Genomic DNA, 22,770 nt, shown 5'->3' with positions numbered 1-22,770 from the left:
TGGACACCTTGGGCCCACCAAGGACCTCCTCACCTTTCAACAAAGATGCTCAGACACCTGAAGAACCCATTAAGTTATGCAAATGTGATACCATTTGGAATTTCAGCTAGACGTCACCTGTTGCTGGGATGGTGGCTGGAGCTGTGAGATTAAAGAATCCATCATATCTCCTCCTATGGGAGAAGGGGGATTATCGTCCTCGTTTACAGACCTTCTTCGAGCATCCTGATTGCTGTCAACAAACATATTCAGGAATGTCTATGGATATAAACAGGTAGAATTCAGATTATTTTACTTAACTTTATAAGATATTTTTAATCATTTAGACTATTTTAAGAGAAACAAATATACTACGCCCATCTCTAAAACAGAAGTCTGGTACACAGCCACTATTATGAGGACAACCTGGAAGATATATTGATAATTTTGAAGGGGGGAAACTGAGGAAACTGGTTAAATGCAACAACAGAAACAACATCTAAGTTAAAAATCCTGTCAATTAAGAAGTATTGTGTAAGTACAAAGCTGAAGAGAGACGTATACCCTGGTACCTCCTCACACCAGGGCAAAGTATTTTCGTATTAACTTCTGAACCAGAAATGCAGGAAACAAAAAAAAAGTTGTATGTTGGCCATCTAAGTAATTTAAATGACTTGGGAAATTTCCTATTTGGTGAGAGTCCTCACTTTGTAAGCTAGAAAATATGACAGAGGAAAACTGAATACAGAAACTAAGCCATCTTTCCTCTTTTTATCTTACATGACTGAAATCTTGAACCACCAAGAGTGGGACAATCTCATTTTATGGAATATGTCATCAAAAATTAAGCAAGACTACCAGAGTTTGTGTCTCAAGCATTCTCTTCCTTTTAATACTCTCCATCTTCCCTATCTTCAAAAACATAGATCAAAAGCTTACCAGATCACTCGAAAGCTTTTAAAAGTACACTGCCTGATTTCTAAAAGATGATGGATTCACAACACAGATTTTATCTTTTCCCAGTACCCCACTGAAACTCCTAAAAAAAAATTTTTTTAAAGCAATAAGTTACAAATACAGAAAGAATGGGAGAAGAAAAAAATAGCAATGAATTCTGGAGGCTGCGGAGCAGATGGCTGAGTGGTAAGTGAACTATGCAATGTGAGGAAGTTGTATCCTAAAGCTAGCACTGGGAAAAGCCAAGAAGCAAAGCTATTTCCGTCCAGATCCTCAAGACACGTAGGAACTGGCAGCACTAGACATCTCTGGAAGTGGGGATGAAAGTGAGACTAAAAATAGGACTGGTTGAAAGTCTCTTTAAGAGACACTGAAAGCCTCCCAGAGCCTCTGTCACTCTCACTGAGTGAGGTTGACTTCTACCACTCTGGTGGAGGGTTTTTGACTAGGGGGACTCTAGCGTCGATCGAGAGGAATGCCGTATTAAAAATGAAGATTGTGGGGCACCTGGCTGGTTCAGTCAGAAGAGCATGCGACTCTTGATCTCGGGGTTGTGAGCTCGAGCCCCACGTTGGGTGTAGAGATTACTTTAAAAAAAAAAAAAGAAGATTAAAGTTTACATACTGAATGTTAAAAATAGTAGTTTCCTTCTCTTATTTGATTTGCCAAAAATTGGGGGCCAGATGCACACCATCTATGCAGAGACTTGAATACTCCTCTCTTGGTACTCATACCAGCCCAACAAAAAGACCTAAATCTACTGACACTGGGAGTTACCCAAAGAAATGGCCCAAGCAGATCATCCTGCAATGAAGACCACAGTCAGCAAGTCTCACCTTCTAGTAAGAGCTGTGAGTTAAGAATCACTAATATGAAAGAGATCAAAACAACAAAAAAGCAAGGTGCATGAAATGGAGATTATGTAGGAAGAAAAGGGGTAAGAGAAGAGAAGATAGTCATATACAACAAAGATGTCATAAAATGAACACAGAAACAAAAGAGAGCTCCCGGAAATTTTTTAAAAGATGGCAAAAAAAAAAAATTATCAAAAATAGAAAGACTGAAAGGAAAAAATGAGGAAATCTCCCAGAAACAAAGGATAAAAACAGAAAAGATAAGAAAATCAGAGGATAAGTCCAGGATACCAAACATCAGAATAGTAGCAGTGCCAGAAAGAGCTAACACAGAAAACAGAGACGAATAGAGAAATGATACAAGGAAATTCCCAGAGCAAAAGGATTTAAGTTTCCAGAGTGAAAGAGCCTACTCAGTTACGTAAGGTTCAAGAACTGGAACGAGATTAAACACCTCAACGGCCACAGTGGAAGTTAGAAGACAATGGAGCAACGTCTTCAAAGTTCTTACAGAAAATGACTGTAATCTCGAATTCTACACCTAGCCATTTTCTCAATTAGATGAGGGTAAATAAAAGATGTTTTTAGGCACACACAGTCTCAAAATAAGCTCCCACGTACCTTCTCCCAGGAAACTACATAGAAGGTATTCTACCAAAACAATGGCGTAAATCAAGAAAAAGACCTGTGGTCCACGCCATAGGGCACGCCACGCAAGAGAGAAGCCAAGGACTCTCCCTCTTCCCCATCCTTCTACAGCTTCCTAAATCAAGACTGTGCAAAGGGTCTGGGGCACTGCCATTCCAGATTGGGAGGCCAGAGGGGTGTAGAAGAGATTTCCTCAAGATGAAACCAGCAAGGTTTCTGATACGTGAACGCACTGAGGGCAGAGTTACATATATGGGAGAGACTTCAAGGTTGAGTTAGTGGTAAGTATACACAAGTTAAGCAAAAAAAGTAAATTAGTAACCCCCAGGAAAATAAAATGTTGAACAAGAAAGGAAAAGTAATTATAGTAAGCTTGGAGGACAGTGCTTACATATTTATGAGAACACTGAAAAATCACCTGATCAAAACTGCTACCTAACCATACTGCAAGGATAGGAGGAAAGAAAGAAGGCATACTGGGAGCAGCCAGGGAGGACAAAGAGGCATATAAGAATTAAAAAAGAATTAAATCCTCATCTTCCATTGTGAGGATCAGATAATGCCCCCCAACTAAGAAGTCCACAAACAGCAATGTAAGCATGTTATTTAGAGATAAGGATGTAAATACCAAGAGAATCACCATCTAAGAGTTGAAAACAGAGCAGGAAAATGGCAAGCAACTAATTTTCAAAACAAGCCTTTGGAACTATTTGACTCTAAACTATAAGCACATACAATTGAGCTATTAAACAAGAATCTGCAGGGATTGTGGCCCAGGACCCTACATTTAAAAAAAAACTTGATGGTTAAACCGAAGAATCAAACTTTCTCAATAATTGATGAGAAAGACATTGTTGAGGTTCCTTAAAGTTCCAACTAGCAAACAGGACTCTCTTCGTATCATCCACCTTTATGCATTACAAGGAAAGGAGATTTTATCATCTCATACACATAGGCACAGCGCTTTATAAGAACTTCCCATTCCTTCGGAAGGACGCTGCAGAGGTGATAAACTAACATAGCTGCTTATTAAACAGCAATTTGTTGCTTTTCCCCATTACTTCCCCCTTTTAAAGGAATTGCTTTAGAGATATTTATGTTTACTTATGCTAGAATAGTAAAGGCAGTTACCTTTAGTCCGGGTGCAGGATAAAAACCTTCCACTAACTTGCTATTATCAAAAAGACTATAGGCACCATCCCGTATTGCCACCACGCCTCGGCTCCGGCAGTAGATGTCGATGCAGTACATGTTCCTAAAGGCCAGTCTGATGTGGGTGGAAGACTGTGGCAGGATGGAGAAGCACTGGTAAGCAGTGTTGGTTCTCTGAGTCAAGCCCAACATTGGCACAGTGGGGAGTTTGTTGATGGCATTTAACGGAGCCTGAGTATCAAAGAGTACCTAAAAGGAATACACACAGTGAGGGCAGCCTGTTTCTGTGCAAATGCTAAAGCCGCAGAATGTTCCATGTCTAACAGTCATAAATGAGCCAAGGGCTTCCTGGCACATTCCATACACCTTTCTCTTGAAGAGAATGCAAACTACATCACTGCGTCCACTTTGAATCAAAGCAATTCCTCCAAGAAGACTGCGAGACATAAAAGACAAAAACACGCACCCTTGTCACTGAAGACAAGTTAAGCCCATGTGATTTTTCGTTTTACATGAGACTAACACCAACGGAGTCATATTTTTATACAGAAAATAAACTTCATTACCTGTAATAACTGAACCACATTTGGTGTCTTGTTGAACATTTCCTGAAGCTGATGGAGAATGGTATTGTGACAGTTACTGCAACCTGAGTTTGGGCCAACAGTGCCCAAAGAAATGTGAAATTTCTGATGTATGGAATTCCACTGGATGCTAATCTAAATCAAAGAGATTACATGTTTCAGAAACAGAGAAAGTAACAGATTCAAGTAGAAGAAAAAATAATGTTTAAATAGTAAGGCAAAATGCCAAAGATCTACACGAGATCTTTTTGGAAAGCCAGCCAGAAGACTGGGCTCTGTAACTGCCGGAAGTGCTGTTACTATGGAGCGGTACGTCCGCAGGGTAGGTGTGTATCAGCCCACTTCCGCCAAATAAAACAGAAAGAGAAGGTGCCAAATCTGGATTAAACTTTATTTGAAAATTATCACTGGTGTTTCTTACTTTTCATTTTTACCTAGGACTGAAGAAAAGTCACCCTCTACGTGAGCACTGTCATAAAGGGAAAGGAAACCACTTCCAACACAGATGCTTTCGGTTTATAGATTCTAAAACACTCAATTGATTTCTGATATTACTTGATGTGGAAGAGTCCAGAAAGAAGCCAGCTGGCTGAATCTTTACACTAAACTTCTAGGACTTTACATATGGAGTGGGAAGAAAATGAGGAAACAGAGATTGCGGGGAATGCCTTTAAGACTGAGACAGGATCAAACCATGTTAATAATCATGTGACCTTAAAAGCATAAACATACAGCATTGTTCAAAACCATTGATAATCTTCATTATAGCAATCATGTTGCTAACCAGATCTGAAATCGGTAAAGAAAACAAACAAACAAACAAACACCAAAAGTACATTACCTGGTCCAAAACTCAACAAGATTATCATCAAAAGGGTTTAATTTTCACTTTCGATTTTAAAGAGTTAAGCATTATAGTACACTAGTCTACTATATATTGAAGTATTTAAAATTTACCATTATAACCTTCATTTTTACTTGAGTCCTCAATTATTTCAAGGCAGTTTTCATAACTTTTGAATTCTTGATTTTTAAAGGATTTATGAGAGGAACTTCAGTTTTAATTAGTTCATAGACTTACTGAGCTTCCCTTGGTGGTTCCATAACACAAGATAAGTTTTCGGTAATTATAAACACGGACTTCTGAGAAAATATTTAGATGAGCAGGTATGTCTAAAGAGAAAGGAAGCAAAAAGGAGATTAAGATGATGCATGCAAAACTTTAAAACACATATTTGAAGAAGAGGGCACTGGGCAGTATCATATGCCTAGCTGGAAAGATCTCTAGATACATAATTTCGGTAAAAAAAAAATTAAAAATAAAAAAGGGAAAGCGATGGCATAGACAGTGGGCTTCCATGTCCACTTCCACAGAAGGGGTCCTGGGCAGGGGCGGAGATACTGAAGCAGTATAGCACAGCAGTTAGGAGGTTCCAATTCCAGCTCTACTCTTTACTAGCTGTGCGACCTTCAGCAAGTTGCTCAGTCTCTGTGACTTCATTTGTGAAATGAGGAATAACTCACCTACCTCATAGGGTGACTGTGAGGATTAAATGAGTTAACACAAGCAAACTGTCTGTTACATTGTATGGCACATAGTAGACTCTCAATAAATACTACCTATTATTATAATATGGTAGAGCTCAGAGTAAAAATTTCTGGATACATAAGAAACTTAACAGTGGTTGTTTCTGGGGAAAGCCTGAGGTAGAAGGGAAACTTATTTTTCATTAGATATTCTTTTGAAAAAAACTTTTTAAATGATGTTTTACTTCTTCAGTTAAAAAAGGGGGGGTACCCCCCAAGAAGGAAGATTATCACATGTACCTGGTAGAGAACGTGCAAATTCCAACACACACTCATATAACCGTGCAATGCTATTCCAGTCATTAAGGAACATTTCAACCACTTTTCTACCACCAACCGGTTCAGACAACAGGTTTTCATATGTCAGATAAACGTGCCTCGATGGCCCTATAGGATTAAAAAAGAGGATTAATAGCTATCAATACTAAAAAGAAAACCCCAGAAATACGCAAAGACAAAGTGTGTGAAGCATCTCACCTTGTTCCCTAGTAGAAGTGCCATTAAGCGGACAATTCGCAAACACTAATTCCGCCACCCACGTGCGGTTATTTCTACCTTGCAATCGGAAAGTGCAATCAAGAAGAGAGCGGTCCAGAGCCTTCTGGGTTTCCTCATTCACACCCTTACAGGGAGGAATTCTGGCAACGAAAGACAGAGCATATCAAGTGTACTTCGCATCACAGAAAGACAAGAGCACAATCTACACAACAACAGTCAGGGTATCACCGGAGAGCTGCCGTTCAAGCTCCACTACTAGGCGCCTTCTGCAAAAGAAGGAAGCGATTCATAGCAATTCGTGGCAATTCACAGCACTGAACCCACTTCTATTCACATCAATACAGATCAGGACCTCTTGCTTTAACAAAGTATTTGTCTCAGTGTTTTAACAAAGTGTGTCTGTCTTCATCCTTATTCCTATTTATTAGAAACACTGATTCTTCAGAGTGAAAATCAAGGATATTGGCTTTCTATGAAATCTACCTAGAACATCCTTAAGGAAAAGCTAAGGGGAATAGAATACTTGTAAAACCACTCTTTGAGAACAGAATGATACAGTGGAAAGAACATAGGCTTTGGAGTCAGGGACCTGCGTTCTAATTCTGACCCAGCCACATTTAACCTCTCTGAATTTCAGTTTCCAACTACACAATGGAGATAATTACCTTATGGGGTCACTGATTTTAAAACATGACAACACCGTAGGTAAAGTGCTCATGGCAGCTGATATAATAGGTATTCATGTATGTTAGCTCCCTTTGCGGTAAAACCAAGTCTCACTCACTGATGGCAAGGTAAAATGCCAGATTCATTATCTCTCCTCCCCCTCCTTCAGTAGAGGTAACACTCATGTGATGAAGCTTTGCATGTATTAACTCATTTAACATATTTTCACTTAAATATATCACATATAGAAAAAGAATGTATTAGCTTTGTGTTGTAAAATACCTATCCATTTTCCTCTTACAGCTTTATGGCCTCTCTTGTCATAAAACATTATGAAGCAATATATTTTCACTGTTTTTTCAGTAATAGATGACATAATGAGATAATATATTTTTTAATTACACATTATCCTTTAACTCCTAGGGAAGATGGGCTAATTCTCAGACTTGGTATAATGATTACCTATATCTAAGTCTAACAACAATTGGAAATATGGAATCTTGATTCAGGCCTCTTATTCAGAAACACCTAGAATAGGGTTTCTCAACCTCAGCAATATGGACACTTGAGGCTGGATAATTATTTGTTGCGTAGCCTTGGCCTCTCCCTACCAGATGTCAATAGTACCTCCTACCCCCTATTCTCAGTTAATGATCACCAAAAATACCTCCAAACGTTGCCAAATGTCCCCTGGAGGGCAAAATCACCCTGGGGTTGAGAACCACTTGCCCAGAATAAACAATCTAAGAGGGCAAAAGAGAGACAGAGATTGCAGACGATAAAAAAATTTCTAGGGGAGAAAACAGCTACACAGGTTGCATAAAAAGAAAATTAACATAGTACTAAAATTTTCTCAATTAATTAAAAATTCCACCACAGCCCCTCTCAAATGTATAGCTTTTTTTTGTTTTGTTTTTAACATTTCAAAAGTTAATCTTTCAGGGCGCCTGGGTGGCTCAGTCAAGCATCTGCCTTTGGCTCAGGTCATGATCCCAGGGTCCTGGGATGAGCCCTGCATAGGGCTCCCTGCTCAGCCAGGAGTCTGTTTCCCCTCTGCCCCTTTCCCTGCTCCTGTGCTTGCTCTCTCTCAAATAATGAAAATCTTTTTTTAAGAAAAGTTAATCTTTCATACTGCATAATTTTTATCACTCACTACCAGAAATATTTTGTCTAATGGTATTTGGGGTAATTACAGAAATTGCATACATTGCATATATGCTTGTCAATTTCGTAGGTATACGGAGGACTTTTACTTATCCTTATCCCTAAACCCATAGAAGTTATAAAGCAGCCAATTCAGATCGATTTTTAAATCTTGGTTTTAAAAATATAAACGCAGTCCATTATCTTCCTTTCACATAAATAGGTGTTTCATGAAATACATCTGGTTAGAAAATGAACACATAGAAGGCAGCATGTCTTCAGGTAAGAAGAGTAAGACTACTTTCAATTTATGCTCTGAGGGACAGCATGACCCTAACACTTCATTCTATGTCACCTGCTTCATCTGCGATACTCAAGTAACTGGCTCAGCTTCAAGGAAACTGTAAACTATTTACTTGCTTTTAAGGTTACAAATGTATCAGAGTAAACTACAATTGTAACTTTAATCCTCCCCCATGTGAGGAGGAAAATGGATAGTTCTCCCCAAAAGGAAACCTTTTGAAACAAAATTGTTACAAACTCAAGATACTGCAAAATACTATCATAGTCACCAAATATGAAGAACTGAGGAAGATGTTTCCTGGTCAATGGCTTAACCTTATCTGAAAGTTTCTACCAATCCAAAAAACGTTTTTGATCTGAACAGCTACTCCTGACTGATGTTTCTCCTGTAATTCTGAGTATGGGAAGAATGTAGGAACTGGGCTCTGGTCTTCCAGGCAGATGTGTGTTAGCTCTACTCCTTTATGGCCGCCACTGTGTGCTGTATGTCAGTTTCATTCTGAGGGATTTTACAAACATCAGTAACCACATTATGGCCCCACGGTGCACAAGCGGGGAGATCACTGAATGTGCTAGTAAAAGAAGTGCAATTGTGCCCACAAGTAAAGTGAAGAGGGCTTTATAAAGGTTGCATATGCAAATGCAGAAGGACTGAGTCACACAACTGACAGAAGCTGAGTCACAAACCTTGCCAAAAACCAAACGCGCCTATGCATTATCTGCATAAGCTACAAAAGGCAAAGAAACACAATGGACATGAAGGAAAAAACCTTGTGGGTGTAAATAGCAGACCAGCACCACTGCCCGGTGGTGTAAGGTTAGTTCGGAAGAAGGTGGGAAGTTTGCTCAAGAGCTCAAATGTAGGCACTGCGAGCATGCTGCTCTTGAGACCTGAGCCATTTGTGCTGTCGGATCAAGGCGCTTTGGAATCTACACAAGGCAACAGGCCCGTGAACCACAGCAATCTCAGGTGTTTACCATGATAGTTTCACAGATCCTTCAAGGATGACTGCTCAACAGTCTCAAAAAAGATAAGCTGAACATGAACAGAACATATTTTTAACAAAGAGGAGAAAAACGTGCTCAATTTTAAAGCCTTTTTAAAAAAAATGCCTCTGCCTTTGTAATATGCAGTCTTTTTTTTTTTTTTTTAAGATTTTATTTATTTATTTGACAGAGCCAGCCAGAGAGAGAGGGAACACAAGCAGGGGGAGTGGGAGAGGAAGAAGCAGGCTTCCCAGCGGAGCAAGGAGCCCAATGCGGGGCTCGATCCCAGTATTCTGGGATCACGCCCTGAGCCAAAGGCAGACGCTTAACCAATGAGCCACCCAGGCGTCCCTCAATTTTAAAGCTTTGATGTATCAATTCATACTCCCATTTAGTATTAAAATATCTAGGAATAAAAGCTTAAGACTTTCTAAAGATTAAATGCATTAGAGCAATTATATACTAATTAGACTTATGCCAGATTTTAATTTAGTAAAATCATGTTTAGACATTTATTGTTTACTGTTTCCTTCTTCATTTCTCTACCCTATCCCCATAATCTTCATAATGGACAGCAGGTACTAGACAAACTGATTATCTTTAATTTATCCATTTCTCCGTATTTTTCCTTTTAAGTTTTAAATAAAGAAAATAGCCAGGATATAATAAAGACTTTTTAAAAATTATTATTAAATGAAGTTAAAAAATAGGAAGTGCTTCCTTTCTAGGTAGGACTATAATATTATGGGTTCTCTTGAATTCAAGAAGGAAGGGGATTGAAATTTCTTCACAAAAATGCTGAGAACAAGATATTTTAAGACTCCTAAAAACATGAAAAACATAACTAAGAGAACAGAACACAAATGTTACATTATCTATTTATCTGCAGTTGCCAAGAAGAGTGAAAAGATTAAAAAAAAAAAAAAACCAAAACACAAAACCTCAAACCGCTATACTTTAGGCAGAAGTAACTTAAAACCAAAAGCCATTAAAAGTATTACAATTTCTTATTGATTTCCATTACAAGACCAGCTCTCTCTCCCAAGAACTTTTTGTAGAGATGGTGTTCAGATAGCCAGGAAGGAAGCTCTCCTAGTTCTTCCAATCTGTCTCAAGCGAGCACCTTGACACACGGGTGGAGCGCGTGCTATCTGCTAGCCCTTCCCATCTTCCACAGAAACCAACTGATCCCCAAGTAACAAAACTCCAAGCTCCGCTGGCAGAGCTGCCATGTCTTGGTAGTCAGAGGAATTCGATAAAGAAAAACTGCTTCAATGATTTATAAGCAACGTCTAAGAAACAATACAAACGCTCACCCTACCCCACCCCCAAAAAACTGTTTTCTGCACCAGAAAGGTTGATCTCGTAAACAGCACGCTAGTTTTGTACATCCATCCTGGTCGCCTTCCATAGCACACGCACCATGTTGTCTTTCCTTCTAAGCATCCTTTGGCCCCTGGTCCTTGATCCATCTAGAGCCAAGCCCTCTGCCCATCTCCCTCTGTATACTCTTTTCCTGGCCATCTATTTAATATCCCAGCTCAATTACTATCACCTTGGTGATGACTCATTGACTTCTTCAGCCCAGCCCTGTCGCCAGAGTTTGAGATCCAGCCCTGCCTGGCCAAAGGGATTTGTAGGCACCTCACCTTCAAACCCACATCTCCGGTGCCCCTTATCTCAGAAAACACTACAATCACCCATCCCGTGCCCAAGATAAAACCAACAGGCACCTGCGCCATCTTCTCCTCTTTCTTACCTTCAGCATCAATCTCCTCACCAACCCCTGAATATTCCATTCTCTAAGTCCCTGTGGAAACTTCCCAGGTCTAGGCTGCCAACAACTCACGTGAACCGCTTCAGCAACCCATTTCACCAGTTGTCTCGGTCCCCTCCAACTGATTCTCAATATGGCTTTCAGAATGAGCTTTCAAAAACACCTAGCTAATGATGTCAGTTTCTGCTTCAAATCACCTGATGGCTTCTTACTGCCATTAGGATCAAATCTACATTCCTTAAGGACACTTACAAAGCCCTCCAGGATCTGATCCCTTCTCACTTACAGCTGAGCTCCAGCCTCGCCTCTCTCAACTCCTGTCACTCTGACCTCCTTTCAGTTCCAGGGCACAGAGCTTGCTTGGAGGCGAGAGAAAGACCTTAGCAGTTAACCCTTCTAGTCAGCACCGCGCAATCCACCCCCCACCCCAAAATCTCCCTTTCCTCTCGCTAATTCTCACCTCTCCTTCAGTCCAAATACAACTGGTACTTCCTCAGGGATACCCTTTCTGGCTTCTGAACTAGCTCAGATCCTCCTGCTACATAAACCCACAGCATCCCGAAGGGCCCTAGCAGAATTCAAGCCTGATACACGGTCACACTGAGTAAACATCCATTAAATGCAGAGGAAAGACATCCTAAGATACCAAGTGGTGCTGGATCTCCACTCAGCAGGTGAAAAAGAAGCCTCCCCCAGACCACAGTAATTCTGTGCAGAAATCCGTGACATCCACAGGTGAACTCTGCCTAACGCTATGTCACGGGAGAGGAGCAGCTCTGGCACCGTGGCTCTAATGTGCGGCACTGAGGGAGACACAGGACGGGGACTTACTTCAGTAAGCGAATTGCGTGGCTGAAGCCATCACCTTCCATTTGCACTCCTTGATGGGGAATCTCCAGGTTGGACAACTGGTAAGAGAAAAGCAGGTAGATGAGACCACCAACTTTACAATGGAAACTACCTTTTCTAAGTACTAGTGTCTATTCTCATGTCACCTATTCTAGGGCCACTCTGTTCCAAAATTACAACGTTAGACATGCACGCTGTCCTCCATCATCTGATTTACTGGGCAACTATATTAAGTCCTGTGAAACCCAAAGATGACCCAGAGCTTCTAGTTAAAAAAAAAAAACAACAACAAAAAACATCTCTGGGTGGCAAATCTTTAGAATTCTGGAGACTAATCTACTTCGGCAGTGAGCCAAAAGTCAGCCAGAATCAATCCTGGTGGTTCCAAATGATGCAACTGTAAAATAAGACTGGTTTTCTTATATCTTTCTTAATTATGTCTTTTCAAAACAAAGTCTGAGTCATAGTCACATCCCACTTTTAGTCACAAACAATAGCTTTTAGTGTGTAACTTTTCCAGAATACATTTTTAAAAAATATTTTATTTATTTATTTATTTGAGAGAGAAAGAGAGTGAGTGAGTGAGAGAACACACAGGCAGGGGGGAGAGGGAGAAGCAGGCTCCCCGCTGAGTTGGGAGCCCAACATGGGGCTCGATCCCAGAACGCTGGGACCATGACCTGAGCTGAAGGTAGATACTTAACCAACTGAGCCACCCAGAAGCCCCTCTGGGATACATTTTTATTTTTAACGATTAAACTGCTTCCTGTGTGAAACCCAAGAAGAAAAGATTTCCAATTTATGCATTTACCCAATGAGACAGCTTTCCCAACTGGAGGACTCAGAAAGTGAGTTAAACAGATGAAGGCAGGGAGAATGTCTGAGACCCTGTCAGTGAAACTGCAGGTTATGTACGTACGCCAAAAAGTCATCTGATGCTCTACCAAAGAGAAGCTTGCCTTTGGCATGTATTCCTAGGTCTTCTATGGCAGGCTATTTATTTATACCCACCTTGTTCCAGAAAGGGTTTAAAGCAGCCCTAAGTATTTGAGCCCTGCTCTTTGTCTCTGTCAAATAAATAAAATCTTAAAAAAAAGAAAAAAGAAAAATAGCTGCTGAACAAATAGGCCATAGTTCAGATTCAAAAGGAAACCAAATGTAGGAGGACTCAGAAACACTGTCTCTGTCCTATGGATCAGAGATATTAACATCCCTGGTAAGATTAGACTGAGTTATTCACATCTCAGTATAAAGTACTTTAGGCAGAAAATGCACTTGCTTTTGTCTTCAACATGGCTTTTTCATTGAGAGAAGAAAAAATAGGCTGTTTAAGAGCTTGAGTGGGTTCAACAGAGTACTACTATACAATGTTTTTACATGTCCTGTGTGTGCAACAGGCATAGGAGCACAGGGAAGGGGGACCGAGAGGACTATGTCTACAGGTGTTAGTCTATGTGGGCACTACAAAGACAAGTTTTTCCAAGTTTTGTGGGTGGTGAGGGTGGAGAGCAGGCAGGGAGAGAGACATCACACTGTCCCTGGGTACCATGTAGCCTACTTCCCACTACAAAGGTAGTGAATGAATGACATTCATGTCATCAATACAGGGCACAATAAAAAAGCCCAAGAACACAGTCAAGTAGATAGGAAGCATGGACACTGTAGTTTAGGAGCTATGGCCAGTACCCAGACAAGAAGACATTCATCAAGCTCACAGTTCTAGGAGCTAGGACATCAAGGACATGAGTATCTATTTTAGATGCGTGTTTTTGGGCCTCACCTTCTCTGGGCTATTCCTGTCCTTCATAGTTTAAACCTTACCCTCTGGCTTCAGACCCTGAAACCCTACAAAGCAGGGGTCAGCATAAAACAGCTCATGGGCCAAATCCGGCCCAATGACTGTTTTTGTAAATAAAGTGTTACTGAAACACAGCCGCACTCATCTGTTTTAACATCAACTATGGCTGATTCACACTACAAAAGCAGATCTGAGCAGCTGTAATAAGAGACCATATGAGCCACAATGCCTAAAACACTTACTATCTGGCCCTTTACAGAAAAAGTTTAGCAATTCCTGCTCTAAAGCATGAAAGTGTTCAACAAGTCTTCCCAAGACTATCATCACCGGTTTCACTGAAGTAATTCACTTCCACATGCCCAGGTCTCTTCTTAAACTTTTTTTTGGGGGGGGTATCCTCAGTTGTTTTATTAATATTAAATTTTTTTTTATTGTGGCAAAAGTCTCCACTTCATTCCCAATAATTTACAAAGGGGAGGAGTCTTACAAAGTCTTATATTCCCTTAAAATAGAGGGAAATAATTAAGGTTTTGGTGTATCCCTTTAAAGGGATGCCAATCCTTAGCCAAAGTCCTTTTTGGAACTATAAAAATGCAGGTTCTGTTGCCGCCCTTTACTCTCATGTTTGGGGATCATGCTGGATACAACTGTGTATTCTTGAAAGCCACTAATTCTATGTAAGTCTATTCCTTAAAAATTGGGTTTAATATTCTTTCTTTCTTTTTTTTTTTTTTTTAAAGATTTTATTTATTTATTCGACAGAGAGAGACAGCCAGCGAGAGAGGGAACACAAGCAGGGGGAGTGGGAGAGGAAGAAGCAGGCTCATAGCGGAAGAGCCTGATGTGGGACTCGATCCCATAACGCCGGGATCACGCCCTGAGCCGAAAGCAGACGATTAACCGCTGTGCCACCCAGGCGCCCCAAGGTTTAATATTCTTTCTGACCTGTTTCTCAGAAAGGAACCCAGTTTTATTAGTGTATAAGCAATATGTATGGCTTCACCAACTCAAAAATAAGCCACCCCTTTATCAACTAACCACCTCTAAGAGACAATATTCCTACTAAGAGGTATGCAAGTAAGATGTTAATACTCAAAAGTTGTCCTTTTTTTTTAAAATTAGGAAGAATTTATTTTCCATTTCCGTAAAGAGCAGAACACTCACAATTTGGAAATCAGAAAGACAAAATAATGTAAGTCATGTTTTACAGGTATACCACGAGATGCTGTAATTTCAACCCCATCCCTCCCAAAATGAACAAAATCACAGCTATTCTGGTTCTCCTAATGGAATCCATGTAGCTTTAGCAAGGCATTTTAAAAATTACTTTTATACAGCGTACTCAAAATTGTTTCAAAAAATTACCTCCAACCGAAGTCCTACGAATGGCATATTTGTATCACACATAGCAACAAAGTGAGCTAGAACTTTATTGAAGGCACACATTTCTCCTGATCGTTTGGTTTTCTTGGGTTCTACTGGACATGGATCATCAGACAACTAGAATTTAAGTAAAGAACACAAGTGGGTAAAAAAGTACAGGTGATGCAATTAGTTAAGGCAGTAAACTACTATAGCTCAAGGTTAACCAAAACAAATGTTATGCATTGACCAAATATTTATTGAGCAAATATTTCGACCTAAATACTGGAAATTTATGTAAATATTGTGTAGTTAGCAAACTCTCTTGCGGAAATGGTGTATAATTAATGATTAATTAAGAGAGAGGCATTTTCAAGAAAATGCAGAAAATTGTTACTTACACCTTATTGCCCCCCAGTCTCTTACAAACCAGATCTGATTCTTTCCCATGTTAAAAATGGTGAAAGAACACGACAGAGTTAATACACACAAATCCTGTGCTCACTTCTGTATGTGATCCCACCTTGCGCTTGGGACCGGTCCTAGGCTGTTTGCCAGGTTTGGTGCGAAAAACCAACTCCTGGATGTTTTCCTTGAACTGCTGCAGCACGAGAGCCATGACAGGGGTGTCCTCACGTTCCGCAGCATTCACAGACATGAAGTAGTACTTGTACGACAGTTGCGTGGGTTTATTGGGAACCTCCAACATCTCTACAACCTAAGAAGGCCCGAGTTAGAAATGAGACTCAGAGAAATGATGAGTGTTGCCTATTTTCCACCTTATAGCAAGTAGCGCTCAGAACTGTAAATCTAATGCAGATGGTCTTTCTTCTTTAAATGAGGACAAATCAATCATAATTCTCAACAAAAAAAGCATTCCTATTAAATACACACTTCTCTAAAAAATAGATCAGACAAATGAATAAAAGCAAAAACCATCATAAACTATAGCAAATGGACCATTTAGACTATTATAGCATCAAGTGTTCTGGATATTCATACCTTAGCTTAAAATACTGTATGCTTAAGTCCAACAGATCGGCTAGATTTTCTAGAATGGTATCTATCTATTTCAAATTGCCCTATTTCCCTTAACCATTAAAACATCCTAGAGGGCGCCCAGCTGGCTCAGTCAGTAAAGCATGTGACTCGATCTTGTGGTTGTGAGTTCAAGCCCCACATTGGGTATAGAAATTACTCAAAAATAAAATCTTAGGGGCGCCTGGGTGGCACAGCGGTTAAGCATCTGCCTTCAGCTCAGGGCGTGATCCCGGCGTTATGGGATCGAGCCCCACATCAGGCTCCTCTGCTATGAGCCTGCTTCTTCCTCTCCCACTCCCCCTGCTTGTGTTCCCTCTCTCGCTGGCTGTCTCTATCTCTGTCGAATAAATAAATAAAATCTTTAAAAAATAAAATAAAATCTTAAAGAAAAATAAAACCTCCTAAGAATTCCACTGTTAGAGCAGAGAAAAATGACAACTAACTCTCACAATTGGAAGCATATAAAAATAAACCCTGATCAATATGGTCATTGTGAGGATAATGACACCACCACCACCAACTGCCAATGCTGATATAGAGAGTACTACATGCCGCATACTGTCCCAAGTACTTGGCAGAGGTTAATGCATTCAGTCTTCCTAATAACTCTGTAGAGAAGGGATATTGCCTTCATTTTTCTCATGAAGAAACTGAGGCACAAAATACTTAAGTTACTTGCCCCAAGTCTCAAGAGCTAAGAAGTGATGGATTCATGCTTTGATTCCAGTTTGGCTCCAGAGACTTTACTCTTACGCACTATAGCAGCTTACTGTTTTCAAGTTCTACCTAAAATTTAAGAAAATCCCCTAAATACTTCAGGGGGAGAAATAAATGCCAGTGGACCATTGCTCTAACCAACATATACTTTCCTGTCTCTCTTCCTGCCTCCCTTCTCTCCCTCACCCCACGCCCTCCCCACACACTCTATTTATGAAATTTTTAGGCTAACACCTAATATCACAGTGATGCACCTGAGGAAATGGAATAGTTAAAAGGAAAATGGATGCTTCACCAGAGAAGATATACAGATGGCAAAAAAAAAACCACATGAAAAGATATTCAATATCGTCAGTCATTAGGGCAGCATAAATGAAGACTACAATAAAATACCACTATACGTCTATCTGAATGGCTAAAATTTATTTTTTAAAGATTTTTTTAAAAAAAATTTTAAGTAATCTCTACACCGAGCGTGGGGCTCAAACTCACAACCCCAAGATTAAGAGTCGCATGCTCCACTGACTGAGCCAGTCAGGTGCCCCCAGAATGGCTAAAATTTAAAAGTTATAATACCAAGTGCTGGCAAGAATGCAGAGCATCTAGAACTCTCTTGTATTGCCATCAGTAATGCAAAACGGCCCAGCCACTTTGGAAAAGAGTTTGGCAGTTTTTTATAAAGCTAAACATACACTGACGTTATACACTAACCCAACAATCCTACTCCTGGTTACTCATCCCAAAGAAGTAAAAACCTAAGTTCACTAAAAAAACCCCCACCTATATGCAAATGCTTAACTGCAGCTTTATTCATAATTGCCCCAAATTGGAAATAACCCAGATGCCCTATCACCAGAGACTGGTTAAACAAACCATAGTACATCCACACCATGACTACTACTCCAATTACAGGAACGAACTGTACACATCACAATATGGATGAAAATCAAAGGCATTATGATGAGTGAAAGAAACTAGGCTGATACGCAAACCCATATAGACAGAAAACAGGTCAGTGGACGCTGAGAGTGGGGGGAGGGTCTGATTATAGAGGAGCAGCATGAGAGCATTTTGGGGGTGATGGATCTGTTCTGTGTTCTGCTGAGATGGGGATTACAATAGTGTATGTATTTATTACAACTCAGACACAGTCTAAACTTTTCCTGTATGTGAATTATATCTTAATAAAGCTGACAAAAATAAAATGGCAGACATTAAAGGCAGCAAGCCTTTCCTCTGTTCTTCTTAATGTCCACAATAGTTTTTTCCACTTCTATGAATGTATCACCAAGTGAGAAATAAGAAGGATAAAGAGTAACATAGACTCAGTTTTGGTCTAAGCCACATGAAACACATTACTGCTTTATAATAAATCATTAGTCATTGAAACTAATGTCTGGTTTCTGTTGATACTAAATAAGGTCAGAAATAATAAAACCACTCTGTCTCTGGCTGAGTATAAGGATCTTTGTGTGTTCATAGGTTTGATTATACGCGTATTCTGAATATCATTTTATATGTAGACCAGGCAGCTCACTAAGGACAGAGACAACAATCCTTTCTCACATACCAAATCTAGTTCAACAACTGAGGTTTTAAAATTCAGATAAAAAGTGAAGTTCACATCAACGACAAACCTACTGCCCTATATAAATATGCTAACCTAAGATATGTCAGGCTACATAGGGTATCTTTTTTTTTTTAAGATAGTTATCTTTTAAAAATATAGCTCAAAACCTTAAAAAAATTCACTCCCACTACCTTCAACCAACAATCTTGAATTAAGTTTTTCAAACATCTCAGATTCTTAGCCAAAAATATCTATGTGGTATACACAGAAATTTCTACAAGCAGAGAAATGTATTTAGGGTGAGTTCATATTTCAAATTCTTGCAACTTTTAACCTATTCAAAGATCTCAAAGAAACTAACTAGAAGACACCTAGAAAGAGTGAAAAAAGAGTAAGAAAGGATCTTACTGTGCCCTGAAAGGTACATGCAATCAATAAAAATGCAATTAATAAAAATCTCTATGTATATGCCTTCAATCAATAAAGGATGAGAATATAAAGCTACTTCAGCCAGCTGCATTTAAAAGGATGCATTATGTAAGTTAACATTTGATTAAAACCAAGCAAGTTTATCTGACACCAAAACGCCTCCACACTTTCACAGGAGTTGATTTCAAAGTTTTTCCTCCCATATAGAGATGCTTCATCCCAAGCAGAAACAAGGCCTCACTACAGGAAAGATCTGAGGGTGAGGGATGGAGACATACCTTATATTCCTCAACCCTGCCTGATCATTGTATCATTTCTTAGACACGATTTTCCTCTCGCCCCCATCCTTACCTCCTAGGTTGAGAATCACTAAAGTCGAATATCCAATAAAATACGTTTGCAAATTAAGTTAAGCAATAAATCATGTGAGATACTAACAGAATTACTGAACTTGATCACCAAAATCCCCCCTTTGCATACTTACAATGTAGTACTGCGGAAGACGGGTAAGTTTAATGAACAGCTTATTCTTAGAAAGGTTTCCAATAGGATGGGTTGAGTAATTGGACAGCTGCAATGTTTCACTGCTTATTGTAGGAAGATGTTTTATAGATTGTTTGCAACGCTGTTGTCCAAGCCAAAACCTTAATTGAAAGGAGATAATTCACATCACAAAATCATAGATTCTTCTGAGTAACTGTGTGCAACCGATTTGTAAACTGACTACTGAAGACCACTAAAAAATAACAATCTGAAATTTAACCGAACTAGTAACAAGACACATAACCATAATGATGAATCATTTCTCCAAGTTCTGCATTGGTCTGTTAGCTCTAGTTCTAGTTTAAGGAGTTGAAATTGTGAGGTGAATGGTTTTGATTAGTCATAAGGAAGAATTTAAGAAGTATTAAGGCTGGGACACTGTAGCAGTGTCTTAAAGAAAATGATGGCTTTCCTATGGTTTATAAAGACAGCAATAACTAACCTCAACATCTTTTATAAAATGCCTGAGGTGCTTATAAAGCAAAATAGAATAATAAATAGGTATAAATGTACCTAATTTTTCTAGTATCACTAGAGATATACAGTCCCAGTTCGTATACTGTGTATGTGTAAAGTGATAGTTATATCTAGAGGTGCCAGTAAGTATTAATTACCCTTTTCCCCTCCTCTCTCTCGGTTAAGCCACCAGATTTCAGTTTGATCTTTTTATAGTACTCCTCTCCTTTTATTTGATTAGCTATCCTTGAGGCTAGACACTGTGTGTGTGTGTGTGTGTGTGTGTGTGTGTGTGTGTGTAAAATATATGGAAAAAGTACTAGTCATGTGCAGCAAAATCATGTCATAAAATGACTGGTTCACAAACTCTCACTGGTTCACAATGAAGTAACTACAGAAAATAAGAATATGAATTCAGAAACTTTCCACAGCAACATAACAATTACAACAACATCCAAGCTCACAATCAGTAGGCTGGCCTTGCTGCACAGGGTATAGACCAGTCTGGGTGCTGCTGCGTTTGTGTAGTGAGCTCCATGTGGTACAAACTCTGTACTAGTCACGTGCAGTAAAACCATGTCATAACATACAACATTTTAAGGGTAGTTTGTCACCTATTACCCAAAAATGTATAAAGTCTAGAAAGCATCTTTTTTTCACTGAAAAACAACTTAAATTTATCTGCAACTTCACAGGATCGATTGCTAGAACTGGCTACAATGAAGGAATGAAGATAAATTTTTGAAAACGCAACAATACTTGCTCTTTTAGATAAAAGTTAAAAATGAATGTTCTGAACTTGCCCAAAGTGCTTTCAAATCTCTACTTCCAGTCCCATCAACATGTGAGACTTTGTGAGACTGAGATCTCTATTATGTATGTTTTTAAAGAAAAACAGAAACAGTTAAGATATACATTATCTCCTGTGATTAGCATGATCATCAACCCAATCTAGATCAGTTACAACAAGCAAAAAACAAGCTTACTGGTTACATTAAAAATTCTAAATACAAAATAATAGTAATACAATATAAATTCTAAATATATATAAATGTGTATTTATATAAATTATAAATACAAGATACTCTTTTCAAAGTACATATGGAATTGCCAGTTTACTCTTAACTTTGTTTTGATTTTATGGAACAAAAAAATGTGAGCGTAAGAGTGATTTTTCTGCATTAACTGCCTATTGTACACTTCCAGTGAAAAATGTGTACAGATTTTTTTATTTTTAGACTGTTTGTTCTGATTATATTTACTGAGATGTAATTTTGTCTGCTGGTTCTTACAATAAAAAATTGGGGTTTATATTTTACACGTTTTTTCGTTTCTTTTTTGTAGAATTTCTTTTCATTGCACATTATAAGAAAAGTAATCACATGAACAGATGCTCAACATCATCAGTCATCAGAAAAATATAAATGAAAACAACAATGCAATACCTCATTACACTCACTGGGATGGTTAGAGTCAAAAACAGTAACAAGTGCTGGCAAGCATGCAGGGAAACAGAAACCCTCAAACACTGCTGATGTGATTTTAAAAAGACACAGCTACTCAGGAAACTAGTTTGGCAGTTTCTTTAAAAAGTTAAACATAAATTTACTGTGTAACTCAGCGATTCCATTCCTAGGGGAATGAAAATGTACGCCTACACAGAGACTTACACATTAATATTCAGAACAGCATTATTCATATTAGTCAAAAAGTGAAACCACCCAGGGGTACCTAGGTGGCTCAATTGGTCAGGCAGCCGACTCTTGATTTAGGCTCAGGTCAGGATCTCAGGATCATGAGATCAAGCCCCATGTCAGGCTCCTGCTCAGCGGGAGTCTGCTTAAGATTCTCTCCCTCTGCCCCTCCCCCACTTGTGTGTGCTCTCGCTCAAAAATAAATAAATAAATCTTAAAAAAAAAAAAAGTGAAACAACCCAAGCGTCCATCAATTTATAAATGGATAAACAAAATGTGGTACAAAGCCATATAAGGGAATATCATCCAGGCATAAAAAGGAATTAAGCTTCGATACCTGCTATAAAATGGATGAACCTCAAAACAGTAAGCTAAGTGAAAGAAGCAAGTCACAAAAGACCACATACTTTATCATTTCACTTATAAGAACAGAAAGTAGATTCATAGTTGCCTGGGACTTAGGTTGGGAATGGGGGTTAACTGTAAATGAACACCTTATTGAGGTGATGAAAATGTTCCAAATGTCCTAAGATTGGATTGTGATTATAGTTGCAAAACTCAGTAAATTTACAAGTCATTGAATAATACACTTAAAATGGGTGAATTCTATGGTACCAAAATTATACTTCAATAAAGTCATTTCAAAAATATTAATGTCCCATGATAGAATAGCAATCAACTAGTCATTCACCAAAGATCATCTGAGAAGCACTATTTTAAGTGATAACCAGGGGACCTTTCTTTGAAATTATGTGTTTAAGTACAGAGACACATTTGATAAGTTTAAGGCTTTGGGGACTTAGCTTTCGGGTTTTATGTTCTATTTCTGCTAGCTGGACTGCCAGATAACCTTGAGTTACGCAAGATGTGAGGTATTAAGCATTTAAGTATTTAAACCTTATTTGTTTAGCCAAATGCACAAAGATATGCTACATCACTAAAAATTTTGGAATGCGTTACCCAGAGTAATGACTATCATTTTTCATATACGGTTAAACTAAGCAGCTATTCAAAAGGAGGCTCCTAAAACATTATCTATCTACTGGCATTAAAAATCGTATCTTGTTAATGAAAACATTACTTGATTATAGTGAAGTCTTCAAATATTTATACAAAACTCAAACTGGCAAAAGGAGAAGGGGTAAGGCTAGATCACAAAATCAACAGATCTCTCTG

General features: G+C 38.9%; 1 protein-coding gene across 2 annotated transcripts in view; it reads right to left on the bottom strand.

Moving 5' to 3' along the window:
* The window catches only part of MED14 (mediator complex subunit 14), a 72,699-nt gene that overhangs the window by 17,573 nt on the left and 32,356 nt on the right, over positions 1-22,770 (bottom strand). For both annotated transcript variants that reach the window (XM_040632887.1, XM_040632895.1), the window contains exons 13-22: positions 19,386-19,545; positions 15,668-15,862; positions 15,148-15,282; positions 11,967-12,043; positions 6,239-6,399; positions 6,002-6,148; positions 5,256-5,347; positions 4,157-4,309; positions 3,570-3,839; positions 118-258 (exon numbers count right to left, since the gene is read on the bottom strand). In XM_040632887.1, the coding sequence (XP_040488821.1) occupies positions 118-258; positions 3,570-3,839; positions 4,157-4,309; positions 5,256-5,347; positions 6,002-6,148; positions 6,239-6,399; positions 11,967-12,043; positions 15,148-15,282; positions 15,668-15,862; positions 19,386-19,545 (1,531 nt within the window). The remainder of the gene's footprint in view (positions 1-117; positions 259-3,569; positions 3,840-4,156; positions 4,310-5,255; positions 5,348-6,001; positions 6,149-6,238; positions 6,400-11,966; positions 12,044-15,147; positions 15,283-15,667; positions 15,863-19,385; positions 19,546-22,770) is intronic.

Source organism: Ursus maritimus (assembly GCF_017311325.1).
Source record: "Ursus maritimus isolate PB19 chromosome X unlocalized genomic scaffold, ASM1731132v1 scaffold_X1, whole genome shotgun sequence".
Classification (NCBI taxonomy): Eukaryota; Metazoa; Chordata; class Mammalia; order Carnivora; family Ursidae; genus Ursus; species Ursus maritimus.
This window is presented reverse-complemented; position numbering and strand designations above follow the sequence as displayed.